Source organism: Carcharhinus amblyrhynchos, chromosome 21 (genome assembly GCF_965287045.1).
Source record: "Carcharhinus amblyrhynchos chromosome 21, sCarAmb.v2.hapA, whole genome shotgun sequence".
Taxonomy (NCBI): domain Eukaryota; kingdom Metazoa; phylum Chordata; class Chondrichthyes; order Carcharhiniformes; family Carcharhinidae; genus Carcharhinus; species Carcharhinus amblyrhynchos.
Genome location: NC_137344.1, coordinates 8,425,216 through 8,441,011, shown reverse-complemented (window position 1 = coordinate 8,441,011; position 15,796 = coordinate 8,425,216). Strand labels below are relative to the sequence as shown.

The 15,796-nt window shown below is 41.8% G+C and overlaps 1 protein-coding gene across 1 annotated transcript in view; it reads right to left on the bottom strand.

Annotated features, from left to right (window-relative positions):
- Positions 1–1,513: 1,513 nt before the first annotated feature.
- arhgdia (Rho GDP dissociation inhibitor (GDI) alpha) overlaps positions 1,514–15,796 on the bottom strand; it is a 61,355-nt gene continuing 47,072 nt past the window's right edge. Inside the window, exons 3-6 of the mRNA XM_080209435.1 lie at positions 12,468–12,551; positions 9,648–9,724; positions 6,605–6,668; positions 1,514–3,010 (exon numbers count right to left, since the gene is read on the bottom strand). Coding sequence (XP_080065561.1) covers positions 2,811–3,010; positions 6,605–6,668; positions 9,648–9,724; positions 12,468–12,551 — 425 coding nt within the window. The 3' untranslated portion in view covers positions 1,514–2,810. The remainder of the gene's footprint in view (positions 3,011–6,604; positions 6,669–9,647; positions 9,725–12,467; positions 12,552–15,796) is intronic.

Genomic DNA, 15,796 nt, shown 5'->3' with positions numbered 1-15,796 from the left:
TGCAAAGAAATGAATTCACTTAGTCAGCACCCACAAGAAGCAAAGTAAAGCCTCTCAAGCTAGCTCCACCATCCAACAAGGTCATGGACATTTCTCTACATCGCATCCACTTTACTGCCTCGTACCCGCAGTGCCAAGAAAATCCTTCAATGGCAGCCGTGAATATATTCCATAACTTGAGCATCCACAATCCTGAGTATGGACTTTCAAAGATCCATAGAACCTCTGCAGTGCAGGAGGCCATTCAGCCCATCCATAAAACCTCTGCAGTGAGTGCAGGAGGCCATTCAGCCCATTGTATTTGCACCAATTCTCCAAAAGAGCATCTTCCCCCACCCTATCACTGTAGCCCCACACATTTTCCACAGCTAATCCACCTAACCCGATTGTGGGAGGAAACTGGAGTACCCAGTGAGATGGGAGGTACACAAAAGTGTTCAGAGGGGCATTTGTTTCACATAGAATGGTGAGTGTCTAGAATAAGCTGCCACAGGGAGTAGGAGAGTCAGATACAATTTTGTCTTTTAAAAAGCATCTAGACAGTTACATGGGTAAGATGGGTATAGAGGGATATGGACCAAATGCAGGCAATTGGGACTAGTTTAGTGGTTTTAAAGAAAGGGTGGCATAGACAACTTGGGCTGAAGGGCCTGCTTTCACGCTGTAAACCTCCATGACCCAGAAGGAACCTACACAGACACCAGGAAAACAAACTCCAGTCACCCAGGTCTCTGGCAGCAGTGCTAACCACCAGGCTGCCTTAATCCTAATCCACAATCCTGGGTGAAGAAATTCCTCATTCTCTACACTTCACAACTGGGGAATACAGCTTCTCAGCACCCATTCTGCCCAAGCCCCAAGACTAACCTGAAACGTGTCTCAGACCCATTGGGTCTGTACTCACGAGTTTAGAAGGTCGATGAGGTATCTTAGTGAAATTTACTGGATACTGCAAGGCCTGGATAGATTGGACACGGAGAGGATGTTTCCACTAGTAGGGAAAACTAGAACCAGAGGGCACAACCTCAGACTAAAGGGACGATCCTTTAAAACAGAGATGAGGAGCAATTTCTTCAGCCAGAGAGTGGCAATTTGTGGAACTCTTTGCCGCAGAAGGCCGTGGAGGCCAGGTCAGAGTGTCTTTAAGGCAGAGACAGATAGGTTCTTGAATAAAGGGATCAGGGGTTATGGGGAAAAGGCAGGAGGACTGGAATGAGTATGTTCTTATGTTCTTATAATTGAATGGCAGAGCAGACTCAATGGGCCAAGTGGCCTAATTCTGATCCTGTGTCTTACGGTCCACAGATTCTGTCAGCGTTTCCTTAATTTTCTGTACATGTTTCAAGTTTCCAACAATCCACACAACCTGGCTGCCCTTTGCTCTCAATTTCTCATGTGGGTCGGTGCCAGATTCCGTCTGATGATGCGTATGTGAAGAGAACCTTGGGATGAGTTACAATGTTAAAGGTATTACATACAATGAAAGCTGCTGACAGACAAAAGACAACAAGTATTTAGTTTGAATATTTTATTATATTTGCTGTGAAAATGAGGGTACTGTTTTATAACCTGTTAATGTCCAGTCTACACAGGAGTCATAAGAGAACATAAAAAAATCCATTATTTTAAAAGGGGAAGAGCAGGGATATGGCAAGACAAACAGGTAAAAATCACATTTGGTCCCAGTTCTAACCTCAATGGCTACATACAGACTTCTAATGATACATGCTGACTGCTTAGAATGCTATTTCTTGAATATGCCACATTCAAAAATTGAATTATTCAACTAAAATTAGCCAGACAGAGCACAGAATCCAAGAATGGAATACTGACGCAGTTAAATCTGAGGCACAAAATACAAAGAGGCATAATGTGAGTTCCATCACCCCTTTCCAACACACTGAAGCAATGTTTCTTCACCTTTCTGGATGACGCTTCATCTACTGCTGAAATTGTGTTGCGGCAGTTCCATTTAGCACCTGCTCCTTGCAAAGCTGTACTGCATTCTCCCCTCTGTTGCAATATGCCAAGACACAGCACAAAAATCTCACTTTAGGAACAGTAGGCCTTCAATACTCAATTTTGTACATTTGAAATACTACTTTTAAGAGGTGTGCACTTACATCAGAAACGTCAGCAGTTATCAGACTAGCCGCGATGCAGTGCCATCACACCCACAGGCTTCTAGTCAGACAAAACAGATTCTGGATCTATGTGATCGGTATAAAAGACTCGACTAAGAAACTCTACCACGATTTTTCTTTCTTCTGCCATTATTTCCAAAAAAATTTTAGCGTACATAAGGCAACATGGTTACACAGAATAAAAATTACAGAATTTTTTTTTTATATCTGAGGAAAAACTGCCTCTAAAGATTTATATTATATTCTTTTGTCTAGTTGAAACATTGCTGTGATCATTCGGATTTCCAAGCTTGGCATCATGCTTATGAAATAGACGAGAAGTGGTCAAATCCCCACTGTGGAGTGTCAAGACATTAAGCCACGTCTAACTCACTCAATGCTTCCCTCTTTTAAAGCAAGACTGCAACCCCTTCCCCCCACCCCCACAAAAGGCAGCTTTGTCAATGAACAAAAAAAATTAAAATGAGACTGGGGAATGAAACATGTAGCCATGCCTCTGACTTAGGTCTTACAAAAAAAATGGGTTTGATTTTCTTTTGCCAATGATCTCACTGTGCAGTATAAATCTAACACATTTGTTCCTTTCAAAAAAAAGATAACTTTGGTACAGGAGGTGTATTTTTTTTGTTTCCTCTATCAGATGGACTACAACTGGTCTTGCGGTGATTAATCTTTCCAATTCTTTGTGATGTTGAGTTGCCACTCCCAAAAGAGGTGCTTGTGCTGGTCATCATCTGTGAAAAGGGATTTAATAACATAGCTACCCCTCGCCATCATGCCTTTGGGTGCTTCTTCCTGCGGTGTGAGGAACTCGTATTCGGTGTCACGTGGACCATAGCTCCCAACCATGTATTCAGTCTTATCAACTGTTCAAAATGTACAAGAAAGAAAGCATTTTAATAAATCATCTCCTTACAACCAAGCCCCACATGTGCCTGTTATTTAATTAGCAAACAAGTGGATTACTTAGTTTCTTTCCACACTCCACCCAGCATGTATTCAAAAGACTCACCGTTGGCCTTCTTAGGAATACAAGAAGTCATTCAGTATTTTGATCCTTGTTCCACATTCCACGAAATCGTGGATAATCTCATCTCACCTCCAGCCAGCCACTTTGGTTTCAGAATCCTTCATATCTTTACAAGCAAAAACCTGTGTTCATTTTTCAACCTGCCCAACAGCAAATGTTCATGGCAAGGGGAGTCCTGGATTTAACTGAAGGAAGAGAGGACAGAATAGGCCATGCAGCGCCTCAAGTTTGCTCTGCTAATTAAGATCATGGCTGAACTCCTAAATCTCTTTCCTGCTCTATTCTTCATGATTCAACCCTTTGCTGTCCAAAATTCTTTCTATTTCAGGCCTGAATAACACTCGATGCTGAGCATCCACAGGCTACAGGATTCCAATGATTCACCACACTGAATGAAGACTTCCCCATCTCAGTCCTAACACCTAGTTCTAGAGTCTTCAGCTGAGGGAAACACCCCCTCAGAATTATACACACTTCAATGAGATCACCCCTCATTCTTCAGAATTCTGAAGAATACAAGTCTTTTATAGAACAACGCTCTCATCCCAGGAAACAATCTAACAAACCTTTGCTGCACACTAACAGAAATATACCCTTTCTTGGATATGGAGAACAAGTTGTTCACAGTACCTCAGGTGTGGCCTCAACGTCTTTACAACTGAAGACTTTCCTCATGCTTGTACTCCAACTCCCTTTCAACAAAGGTCAACATGCAATTTGCCTTCCTAATTGCTCGCTAGATAGCTGCATGTTAACTACATTTCATGTGCAAGGACAGCCAAATCTTTCTAAATAGACATTTAAGAGCTTTCCACTATTTTTCTACCAAAGTGTATGATTTAATTTGCCCACAATACAGTCCCTATTTTGCCACTCACTTAACCTATCAATATTTCTTCTCTGCTTACCTTCCCAGTTTTGTATCAACTAATCTGGGTGTATTATATCTGGTTGCCTCACTACAAGATGTTGATTGTAAACAACCAAGGCTCAAGCACTCCAATAGTTACAGCTTGCTATTCTGAAAACAATTGTTTATTCCTTCTAATCCTCAACCCATATTAATTAGTGAATCCCATGAACCCTCATCTTCTATGACAACCTGATGTAGTAACGTATCAAATAAATTCTGAAAATCCAAGTATATGACATCCACTAGTTACCCCCAATTCACCTTGCTAGTTACACTTTCAAAAAAAAAATTCCAGATTTGTCAAAAACAATTTTCCTTTCGTAAAACCATGTTGAATGCCTATTCATTTTCCCTACTACTGATGTCAGATTAACTGGGCAATCGTCCTCTCCATTTTCTCTCCCTCCTTTCTTGAATAGCAAAATTTACATTTGCCACCTCTAATCTCAAGAATTGTTCTAAAATCTAGAAGCTTCCAGAAGATCAAAATCAATGCATCTATTATCTCTAACTATTTCTATAATCCCCAGTGTATAGGCTGACAGGTCCAGCTTTTAAGCCTCATTAACTTTTCAGTTCTTTTTCCACACTAATATCCTCAAATTCTTCATTCTCGTTAGATGTTCCATCCTCTATATATTCTGCACCTCCTATACAAAGTCAGATAAAATTTTGTTTTGTGTTTGTCATTTCTTTATTCCCCATTATAATATCTCCCACTTCTACCCCCAAGGGATCCACACTTATTTTTGTCAATTTCTTCCTTTTATACAGATATATTTCTTTCTAATTTAGTCTTGACGTGGCGATGCTGGCGTTGGATTGGGGTGGGTACAGCAAGAAATCTCAACACCAACACTCAACAGGGCTATTGGGAATCACGAGCTTGCGGAGCGTTCACCTGATGAAGGAGCAGCGCTCCAAAAGTGTGTGATTCCCAATAAACTTGTTGATTTTAACTTGGTGTTGAGAGACTTCTTTCTTTATTCTTATTCTATTTCCCCCCTCTATCATTCCCTTGGTTATTCTGTTGTGCCTTTTGAAAATTACCCAATCCTCAGGTTTGGGTAACATTGTAACCCTGTTTTATTCTAATACCATCCTTAACTTCTCAAATTAGCCACAAAGGGAACTTAATGCAAATTGTCAATTAGTGTGAAGGTTCCCGGGATTAGGTTTGAATGGACTATGGTTCCAATAACCAGATATCGCACTGCTTCCCAGGTATTAAAAGTTCACTTACAAGAATGGTCTTTGATCTAGGAGGAGAAATATCTAGTCTAAACTTAAAGAAAAACATGCATCTTTGGATGCGACATGCAACACCAAATTTTACCCCTCTGTATGAAGATCCAAACTCCCCACGAATTTCTGTGGACAGTATATACCACTGTCGCTGATACTTTATTTTGTGCCACATTTAACTGCCTAATGTAAGAAAGTGTGTTTTTAAAAGAAATATTGGGAAAGATTTCTCTTTTCAGTCAGAGCTGTCATGCATTTGAATTGCCAGGTGTTTCAGTCCAAATCATATCCCAATTTTGAAATCCACCCCCTCAAGCACCATAGAACTCAAAAGTTTATGACTTGTTTACAACTTATTACCTACAAACTGAACCAATACCTATCCCATCAGTGCACGATCCGAATCGCAATCAAAAAATAACAAGTCTTTTTTTGTCTGCAAAAAAAAAAAAGAGGTTGTTGCATTATTTTGAAGAGGAACTGAAGTGCGCCTGTATTTGGTTGGGGAGGGGAATGGAGGATAGGACTGCTTTTTGGAAAGGGGCTGTCATGTCAGTGTACCTTTAAGAAACTTTGTTTTGAAAAATCATGCAGCTTACAGCTTCTGCAATGTCATGGGGGGTTGGAGCTATGCTGTGGCAGTCAGGTGATGGGTTTTTTTTCCTTTGGGCTTTCAGTTTTGTTTTGGGGAATGTGCTGTGTTTGAAGCAGTTTAGCAGCAAGAAGCAGTCTCTTTCTCTCCCTGTTCTTCTCAAAGAAGCTGTGTTTTCGGGAACAGATTTGACTACAACATCTTATAAGTTTCTTCAAAAGGGATTTTCAGCATTCATCCCAGGAGTTGGGATTCCTGTAACCAGTGAACATTAATCTATGCCATATTGTGTTTATTTGGAAGGTTTTGTGTAATTGATCAGGACACATTATGTATAACTCTTAAGGAAATATCCTTAATTGAGATCATTGCGTTTCTAGTTGGTATTTGTTAAAAGTTCTTGCTAATTATCTTACTATACACATCAACAATATTCTTAATAAAACTTTGTTTTTGATAAAAGCTCTCCATAGGTCAGTTGGATCACACCTGGAGTGAAATCTCTCATGCTCATCCTAGCCAAATTCAACATAAAACATTACAGGTTAGGCAAGCTTCATAGAACACCTCGAAATATCCGACCTGACTTGTAACAGCACATAAAGGAGGTGGCTGTTCAAAAGTTATCATAAACAGGGTTTTAATTATACACCAAGAGCAACTAACACACTTGTACTCACTTTTTACTGTTTTCCTCGTCGTTGTTTGAACATATTTCAGCCCAGAGACTATCTCTTTATTAACCTGGAGAAATGGAAGGATTCAGTAAACACTTGGCCTCTCAACAACTGATACAATGCTTGCTAATCCTTGTATCATAGAATCATAGAAACCCTACAGTGCAGGTGGTTGTCATTTGGCCCACTGAGTCTGCACCAACAATCCCACCCAGACCCTATCCCCACAAGCATACACATTTACCCCATTAATCCCTCTAGCCTGTCAGGACACTACCGGCAATGCAGTTTAAACTTTTGTCGCAAGTCTTTGACATAAAACGCGTGCTCATTCCCAAGAATAAACTGTTGTATTTCAATACAGCCATTGCAAACATCCTTTCCCATTGGTACGAAGCTTACTAAGTAGTTATTTGGCTTTACAGACACCTCACTCTGGTGTAGGAATGGGCCTACAGAGTTAAAATTGACTGGGCAAAAGGATAGATTTCAAAGCAATAATCATCTCCCCTCCTCAGCAGAGGGTGAAGACTAGTACAGGTGGCACACTGGTTAGCACCAGGGACCTGAGTTCAATTCCCAGCTTGGGTTACTGTCTGTGCGGAGTCTGCATGTTCTCCCCAAGTCTATGCGTTTTCTCCCCAGGCGCTCTGCTTTCTCCCCATAGTCCTAAAGTCATGTTGGTTCGGTGGTTTGGCCGTGCTAAATTCTCCCTCAGTGTACCCAAACAGGCACCAGAATGTGGTGATATGGGGGTGGGGAATCCGGATATTGAATTTGATTATCAGCTATGATCAAAATGAATGGCCGAGCAGGCTCAAAAGGACCTAATCCTGCCTCTAGTTTCCAAGTTTCTATTGTTGTCTTAATGTAAACCTACTTGTGACACTACTTTAGTGCTAGAATACAATGGATCAAACTCTCAGCCTAAGTGGCATTTTCTCATGAATTTCAGTGTGTATTTATAGAACGTTTTCAACCTAATTAAATGTCCCAAAATGCTTCACAGCAAGATTAACAAGGTTAGACAACCAGATAAGGAGGTATCAGGACAGGGAAGAGGTAGACCCAAGGGCTCTGTGGAATTGTGACATTGCAGACCTGAGGATCCAGCCGGCATTGTGGAACAATCACAATCTGGGATGCACAAGAACCCAGCATTTGAACGGTGTACAAAACTGAAAGGGCTCAAAGGGGAGTAAAATAAAATATATTTCCAAATCAAGGTGTCATCAGGCCATGAGCATATTCAAGTCCATGGCATAGAAGTAATGAGTGAACAAGATGTAGTGAGAGTTAGGATCCAGGCAGCAGAGCTTTTGTTAAGCTCAGGTTTATGAAGGATGGAAGATGAGTGGCCAGACAGTAGAGCATTTGAATATTTTTATTAGTCACAAGTAGGCTTACATTAACACCATAATGAAGTTACTGTAAAAAAAAGAGCCAGGCCCAGAGGTCACAAAGCTGGGAGCGCAGGTTTTAGCCGCTAATGAGCTCAGGCAGAGATGGGCAATGTCACGGTGGTGCAGTTATGTGGTTTTTTTTTTAAAATGGAGGGGAAACTCAAAACTCATACAGTCTCAAGGTCGTATGTGGCCAGGGAACAGAGATTGCAGCACGGATTAACAGTGGCTTTGGCCTTTCCAATATTTAGTGGGGGGAAATTTTGTCCCATCCAATACTAGACATGGGACAAGTGGTGTGTGACCAATGAGAAACAGCACAGGGGTCAAGCAAGCTGGCAGAGTGGAACGTGGAAAAAGAATGAAGGGAACTCACCGAGGTCTGAGTCGGCTGCTGCTGAGAGGCTTACACATGCTGAAGGTGGAGAGCTTTCACCCTGTTGGTCTGTTTCAGTCTACATGGGCGAGACCAGCAAATTTTTTTATTTTATTCTTTTTGGGATGTGGGTATCATTGGCGAGACCAGCATTTGTTGTCCATCCTTAAGTGCCCTCGAACAGAGTACCATGCTAAGCTTTCTCAGAGGACATCAAGTGTCAACCACACTGTGGGTCTGGAGTCACATATAGGTCAGACCAGGTAAGGACGGCAGATTTCCTTTTCTAAAGGAAATTCATGAACCAAATGGGTTTTTACAGCATTGGTAGTTTCAGGGTCACTATGAGACTCGCTTTCAATTAGAAATTTTAATTCAAGTTCCACCAGTTGCCGTGGTGGGATTTGAACTCATATCCCCAGGGTATTAGCCTGAACCTCTGAACTACTAGTGTAGTGACGTTACACCATGTTTCTTATTCTTATTTATTAGTGTCACAAATAGGCTTACGTTAACACTGTAAAGAAGTTACTGTGAAAATCCCCTAGTCGCCACACACTGGTGCCTGTTCGGATACACTGAGGGAGAATTTAGCACTGCCAACGCACCTAACCAGCACATCTTTCGGACTGTGGGAGAAAACCAAAGCATCCGGAGGAAACCCACGCAGACACGAGGAGAACATGCAAACTCCACACAAACCGTGACCCCAAGCCGGGAATCAATCCTGGGTCCCTGGCGCAATGAGGCAGCAATGCTAACCATTGTGTCGCCTCTCCTCTAAATATTAAACTAACCTCCATGTTGATTGGAGGATTTTATTTTTACTACCTATATATTCCCTCTGGGTTATATTAAATTTCCTGCCAGTTTTTCAAGTTCATCCGTTTTTAAAAAAAACCATCCAGGAAGGAGGCACTAACAACAGGAACAAATCTAAAAATAAAACAAGCAGTTATAATTCTAAATTCTAAGCTTCTTTAGCATAAAGTGGAGGCAGCTCCATGAACATAACAATGGAGCCATTTGTTAATCTGACAAAGCTGATGTTTATAACATTGCAAATCTGTTCTTAAACCAGAGAATTGCTTGTCCCAGATTTCAGATTGTTAATGGCACTGTACTAAAGGGTTGCAAAGTTGGGAGGTTGGAGGCTACAGTGCTAGCAAACAAACATCTGCCCAAATTCACAAAGCCAGGTACAGCACAGGAACATTCCAATCAGTGATCTCACTAACACACTTATGATTTCAAGTACAGAACACACCTTGAAGCTGATTTTTATCTTGTATTCCACACCTTCTTTCAGTGTAAAAGGATTCTTTTTAAAGTTATCAAGGTCACCTAAAAATAAAGACATTTAGTCATTCACGTACATATTTATTTATAAATTTAAGCAGTTTCATGTTACCAGTCTGAAGACAGATCTAAGCAAAATTATATTTTGATGGAGTGGAAATCTGTAAAGTACCTTTAAAATGCCAGAAACTAAGCAGAACTTCTGCAAGGCTAAAAGCGATGTTACTGACAAAAACAATATGTACTTTGAGAAAGCTTGTCACAGTAAAGAGAGATGTGCCCTGGCAGAGCTCTTTAGGAAAGGAACCCCCGGTAGACCAAGGTGACTGAAGACTAGATCCATAAGTGAATGAAAGGGGGCCATAGAGAATCAGAGTAGGCATTGAGAGCAAGGACAGAACTAGTGATTGGTGCATTAGAAGAAGAGGAGGAGGAGACAGGAGCATGGATTTTGAATGTCAGTGGGATTAGTGCAAGTGACACTAAGAGGTAGGCTATCTTGGGTGAGTTATCAGATACACTTTGAAGTTCAGCAAACAAATTTGTGCACAAAAGACAATTCTAAACACCGCACGTGTTACAGCTTCACAGACTAGTTTCTGACCACCAATGCTTGCTAAAAACACAAATGCATGATACCGGAGTTGAGGGGATTGAGCTATGAGGAGAGGCTGAATAAACTAGGCTTGTACTCGTTAGAGTTTAGAAGAATGAGGGGAGATCTCATTGAGACGTATAAGATGATGAATGGGATGGATAGGATAGAGGTGGAGAGACTCTTCCCGCTCAAAAAAGACAGTAGGACTAGGGGGCACAGCCTCAAGATAAAGGGGAGGCGGTTTAGAACGGAGTTGAGGAGGAACTTCTTCACTCAAAGGGTGGTGAATCTCTGGAATTCTCTGCCCGTTGAAGTGGTGGAGGCTGCCTCGCTAAATATTTTTAAGAAGCGGGTTGATGGGTTCTTGATAAGAGAGGGGATTAAGGGTTATGGGGAGAGGGCGGGAAAGTGGAACTGAGCCACAACAGATCAGCCATGATCTTATTGAATGGCGGGGCAGGCTCGAAGGGCTAGATGGCCTACTCCTGCTCCTATTTCTTATGTTATGTTCTTATGTTCATATTAACATACAAGATGATTGCTTAAACAATACTAGTTACTGAACTGCCCTGCAATCCTGCGCAGAATAAAGAATCCAGCTCCGACATTTAATAGCTCTCCCCTTTCATCGCTACACAATGTTTGAAGCGAACTTAAACCAGTTATGTCTCAAAGTGGAACATGAGACAACTTTGTTTTCAATTTGGACTATTGGTTAGAGTTTAGAAATTCAGGCATCAAATTAAAATGGCTATTGAATTTGACGAGATAATCCAGCCAAAATAAATCAGACCAAATATTAAATGTAATCCTTTTCATTAACACATGGACTGTCATAGAAAGGAAAAAAGTGAACACCACAGACTTGATAAAATACTATAATAGGTAAGGATGATAAAGATTAAGGGATTTCAGGAGACTTTTACATTCAACATATTCAATGTGGAGCTTGAATGAAACTAACAGTGTATTTATAAAGCCTACAGTCTAAGGTACCTTTGACATATTAAAATGCCCTAAGGTGCCTCACCAGAGGGATATAAAGCAAAATTCAACACATGGTGGTATAGTGGTTACCAGTTACCACTGCTGCCTCACAAAGCCAAGGACCCGGGTTCAATTCTGGCCTCTGGTCATTGCGCAGAGTTTGCACATTTTGTGTCTGCGTGGGTTTCCTCTGGGTGCTCGGGGTCCTCCCACAGTCCAAAGAATTGCGGGTTAGATGGATTGGCCATGCTAAATTGGCCCTAGTGTCAAGGGGCGGTTAGCAAGGTGAATATGTGGATTGTGTTAGGACTAAGGTGGGATTGTTGTTAAAGTTTATTTATTAGTCACAAGTAAGGCTTACATTTACACTGCAATGAAGTTACTGTGAAATTCCCCTAGTCGCCATAGTCTGGCACTTGTTCAGATCAATACATCTAATCATCACGCCTTTCAGACTGTGGGAGGAAACCGGAGCACCTGGAGGAAACCCACGCAGACATGGGGAGAATGTGCAAACTCCACACAGACAGGGGCCCAAGCGGGAATCGAACCCAGGTCCCTGGCGCTGTGAGGCAGCAGTGCTTATCACTGTGCCAACGTCCCAGATTTTGGTGCAGGCTTGATAGGCCGAATGGCCTCCCTCTGCACTGTAGGGATTCTATTCTACAAGCCACAAAGCAACATTAGGGCAGATGGCCAAGCATTTGGTCAAAGTCATAGGTTTTAAGACACATCTTAAAGGAAGAAAAGCGAGGCAGAGATGTTTAAGGAGGGAATTCTAGAGCTTAGCAACTAGGCTCCTGAAAGCCAGACTACCCAATGGTGGAGCACTTAAACAGAAGGATTTGCAAAGAAAGGTGAGAATTTTAAAACAGAGTCTTTGATTGATCAATGTAGGTCAGTGCACGTTAGTGAGCATAAGGATGACAGGTGGCAGGATGCAGTACAAATTAGGACTGGCAGCAGTTATGAATGACATGAAGATGGGAAAATTTAGAACACTGAACCTTTAAAGATGGAAATAACGATAAAAAAAAGCAAACGGCAGAATAGATAGGTCTGAAACTTAAACTGTAACCGTGAGACAAGGAGGCAGATTCCAACTAGTAAAACATCAATCAATTTTAACACTTAAAAATTATATAACACAGACAGATGTACATTTTGAGATTATGAAGTGTTCAAGCAGAGGGCTTTCCTCACCTGTTAAATCCAAGACTAAGGGCTGAGGTGCAGTTGCGCACACCAATGTTAATCGAGTCACCTGAACATTTGGAACATTCGGGTCTGTAAATAAAGAATAAACACCATTTAATAAAAACTGATCTGCAAACACGTCTCTGAATACAAAGCAAACTTACAAAGGTCAGAACAAGGCTATGAAGATTCAAATATCACTTTTCTGATATGGGCTTATAGATTGTCTCAATTTTTAGAAGGACGAAGGGGGATCTCATTGAAACTTACAGAATACTAAAAGGCTTGGATAGAGTGGAGATGAGGAAAATGTTTCCATTAGTAGGAGAGACCAAGATCTGAGGGCACAGCCTCAGAGTAAAGGGACAGCCCTTTAGAACCAAGGCGAGAAGGAATTTCTTCAGCCACTGAGGGCAATGAATCTGCAGAAGGCTGTGGAAGCCAAGGCATTGACTGTATTTAAGACTGAGATGGATAGGTTCTTGATTGGTAAGGCGATCTAATTTATGAGGAAAAGGCAGAGAAAGGGGTTGAGAAACTTGTCAGTCATTACTGAATGGCAGAGCAGACTTGATGAGCCAAATGGCCAAATTCTGCTCCTATATCTTATGGTCTGTGGTTTTACCCTCATGAAATGTGTAAGCTGGTTCAAGATAGCTCCATTCAAAAACAGAACTGAAATTCACCAAGAGGAAATCCAACTTCTATTGCTTAAATCATTTCCACAAAAGTCTTTCTAAGCTACAAAGGGGCTAACTCTCCTTTAAATAGAGAAGTAACAATCTCAAATGTGATGAAACAGTATTTTTAGTCACCTCCCTAACTCCTGGCCAGTGTCTGATTACACCACACCCTGGGTTACTTTGTAACTATGCAAGCACAGTACAGGTTGCTGTCAAAAAGAGTAAAAATTTCTCTTTAAAGCGTTGAATCAGAGTGCTGTGCACTTGCCTGTAGTGAGGACAATTGGAAACCTTCAACCAAAGCAGTAACACAAGCTGCCAAAGTGGTTTTTTAAAATGTTACATGTCCACCTTCTTGGAATTGCAGCCTCCAAAAAGCCAAATGTGGTCTACGCACATGTAAAAAAGGGTAGTTTTTATTCAAACTTAATTCCAGCCCCGCCTGCCCCCCCCTCCCCCGTTTACAAATTCCAGGAAATGCAATGAAGAATTTCGGAATAGCCACACATTTGAGAATTTCTACTCAAAATTGTAACCACTCGCTGCAACGCTAAGTCACATTGCCAAATAAAAACTGATAAAATTGCTTCCAAAAGCAAGTTTGCATTATTAGAAACACTTGTCTGCCCCACAGCACTGAGAGCAGTTAAAATCATTCTGGTTCCGTGCTAAGCTGACACTGAACATGGTTTATCCCATGGCCCACTGTGAATCTAATTAGAAAGGATATGCAAATCTGCAAGTACCACACCCAGACAATGCTTATATTAAAACAGAATATTAACACTATATACATTTAATGCAATTTTGAATTCGAGTTTTAGTTTCACAATTCCATGCTGTCATGGTGGTTTCAGGAACATTGTCGATCAACAGCAGTGCTGACGTGCCAAGGTAACATTGATTCTTTGTATCGCCTGAAATAACTTGCTTTAACATTGTACATTTTCCCAAATTAAGACTTTCATTGAGATAACAGCATGAGTTGATGACATTGACTTGCTCCTTTCTGAAACCTAACCAACACCCTGAGCTCAGAATGAAGTTACACCACCATCCATTCTGCCATTTCACTCAAATCAGGTAACTTGCTATACCAACAAAAACAGGAAATGCTGGAGAAACTCAGCAGGTCCAACATCTGTGGAGAGAGAACACAGCTAATGTTTCGAGTCTGGATGACACTTTGTCAGAGCTGCCTCCCAGTGTCATCATCCAAGCAAGTGAAGAGTATTCTACCAGACTCCTGATTCATGCCTTGTAGGTGGTGGACAAACTTTCGGGGAGTCAGGAGAATAATTGCTGCCAAGTGCTGTATACTTACCTGTAGTGAGAACAGTTGGGAACTGTCGGCCTGAATTCCCCGTCTCAGCTGCTCTCGCAGCCAGTGTTTATGGAGCTGGTCCAGTTTCTGCTCAATGGTAAGCTCCGGCAATGTTGATAGGAGACTCAATGATGATATCTTTGAAAGTCAAGGAATGACAGTGGGATTCTCTTATTAGGAGACAGTCATTACCTGGCACTTCTTTGGTGCAAATATCACCTGCCACCTGTCAGCCCAAGCCTGGATATTATTCATGTCTTGGTGCATTCCGACATGCACTGCTTCAGTCTGAGTCGCAGCAAATGGTGTTCAGCGAACATCCCCACTTCTGATCTTATAATGGAAGGAAAGTCATTGATGAAGGAGCTGAAGATGATTGGGCCTGAAGAACTCTTGTAGTAAATCTCCTGGAACTGAGATGATTGATCTCCAACAACCACAGCCATTTTCCTTTGTGTCATGTATCGCTCCAACCAGCGGACAGATATCTGATCCCCATCGACTCCAGTTTTGCTCGGGCTCTTGATGCAACACTTGGCCAAATGCTGCACTGATGTCTAGGGCAGTCACTCTTGCCTCTGGAGTTCAGTAATTTTGTCCATGTTTGGGCAAGGTTGTGATGAGGTGAAGAACAGGGTGACCATGGCAGATATCAAACAGTGAGCAGATTATTGCTAAGGAAGTGGTATTGGATAGCACTGTTGGTGACCCCTTCCGCCACTTTACTGATGGGTCAAAAATAGATGAGGCAGCAATTGGCTGGGTTGTATTTGGCCTGCCTTATGTACACAGGACATACCTGGGCAATTTTCCACATTGTCGGGTAGATGCCAGTGTTGCAAAGTGCATTGGAACAGGTTGGCTAGGGGCACAGCAAGTTCTGGTGCAGAGGTTTCCAGCACTGTTGACGGAATATTATCAGGGCCCATTGCCTTCGTAGTGTCCAGCACCTTCAGCCAGCTGTTTCTTGATGTCAAGCAGGGTAAATCAAATTGGTTGAAGACTGACATCTGTGATGCTGGGGGCCTCCAGAGGTGGTCAAGGTAGATCAACCACTCAGAACCTCCAGCTGAAGACTGTTGCAAATGCTTCAACCTTCTCTTTTGAAAATTGCTGAACTCTCCCTTCATTGTGGAGCCGCCTCCTCCAGTGAGCTCCTTAATTGGCCATCACCATTCACTCAATGTGACAGGTCAGGACTGCAGAGCCTAGATCTGATCAGGTTACAAGATTGTGATCCAGTACAATTCTGCTGCTGGAAACCAGAGGGCTTCCCTGCCCATATCTGACCTGATGCCATGAGATTTCAGTGTCCAGGATCAACGCCA